Source organism: Mesitornis unicolor, unplaced genomic scaffold (genome assembly GCF_000695765.1).
Source record: "Mesitornis unicolor isolate BGI_N332 unplaced genomic scaffold, ASM69576v1 Scaffold45616, whole genome shotgun sequence".
Lineage (NCBI taxonomy): Eukaryota > Metazoa > Chordata > Aves > Mesitornithiformes > Mesitornithidae > Mesitornis > Mesitornis unicolor.
In genome coordinates this window covers 1-1,242 of record NW_010191152.1, presented here as the reverse complement: position 1 = coordinate 1,242, position 1,242 = coordinate 1, and the positions used below count along the sequence as shown (strand labels likewise).

At 49.0% G+C, this 1,242-nt stretch overlaps 1 protein-coding gene across 1 annotated transcript; it reads right to left on the bottom strand.

Annotated features, from left to right (window-relative positions):
* Window positions 1-379: 379 nt before the first annotated feature.
* HOXC6 (homeobox C6) lies at window positions 380-779 on the bottom strand (the record flags this gene model as incomplete). Its single annotated transcript, XM_010186654.1, has 1 exon — window positions 380-779. A coding segment is annotated over exon 1 (400 nt), but the record flags the coding sequence as incomplete, so codon positions are not given.
* Window positions 780-1,242: the final 463 nt, after the last annotated feature.

The following is a 1,242-nucleotide window of genomic DNA, read 5'->3' as shown; positions in this document are numbered from 1 at the left end:
GGGGGGTTGGAGGGGGTGGAAGTGGGAGCTTCCCCCGGCCCCTTTCGGTGTGGGGAAGCCGCCAGCACCGCACTTCCCGCACCCGTCATTAAAACTTCTTTTTACCCCGGTAATATTTTGTGCTTAACTCCCGAGCAGAGCTCGCTGCACTTTATTATAGATATTTTACACTCTCGAAGTCTTTTAATTAGAAAGAGCATAACAAGCCATATTTGCTTGCAACAACTTAACAAATAAAAGGCCTGTAGCTGCAACTGTGAAGGAGCTATATTATTGTTTTTATGGGGCCATAAAAAGTCGCTCAGCCTGTTCTGCTAGGGAGAAGGTCGTAAAGATGGTTCAGTTTATTTAATTTATATCTCCGAGCTGTAAAACTTACCACTGTGGGAGTTCATACGCTGCATCCAGGGGTATATTTGAATGCTAGTTTTTTGTTCTTGCGAAGTGTTCCTGTTTTGGTCACTGGTAAAATCCTGTGCGATTGATGTCTGTGTATTATGTCCCATAGAATTTTGCCTGCAGCTAGAAAGCATGTCTTTTTCTTGGTAAAAAGCATTAGATCCATAGTCATAAGGTCCTCGGCTGGAGCTAAACACAACATTATCTTGCGGTGAATAAAAAGGAGAAGAATAAATCCGGTTTTGAGCAACGGCTGCTCCATAAGTAGAAAAATGCCTGACAGGGTCATAGGCAGTTGAATTGAGGGCTACGTTGGGAAGCACCTCTTGGCCACTGGTGAGATGGCAGGACAAAGATGGGTTTGTAAAATAGGAATTCATATCCTCCTCTACACCTGGCCGTGTGATTTCTTTAATATTTATTTCTGTCTCCAGTTTGTAGTCTGAACTAGATTGTTATAGGGAAGGCTCTGCTCCAGGACAGACAAAATGACAAAGTCAGCTGACCCGGGGGGAGCCAATGGGGAGGCGGGTGTCAAAAAGGGAAAAAATTGCTTTTGCTTCTGTTGATTCCCCAGTTGAAACTAAGTGGGCATGGAAAGTAAGTCCTGCACCCCCAAACCACCCCCCGGCACCCCCGGGGTACCCAGGGATGGGGAGGATGCGGTGGGGAACGGAGCGCTCCTGGAGGCAGGGCTGGGGGTCCGGCCCTGGGGTTGAGGGGGGGTATGGTGGTGGTGGTGGGGGGAGCAGCTGGGCTGGGAGGACGAGGAGGAAGAGGAGGGGGGCACAAATTTCTTAAGCCAGGCTTAACTTTTCCTCCCCCCCACCCTCGGCCCCCCCC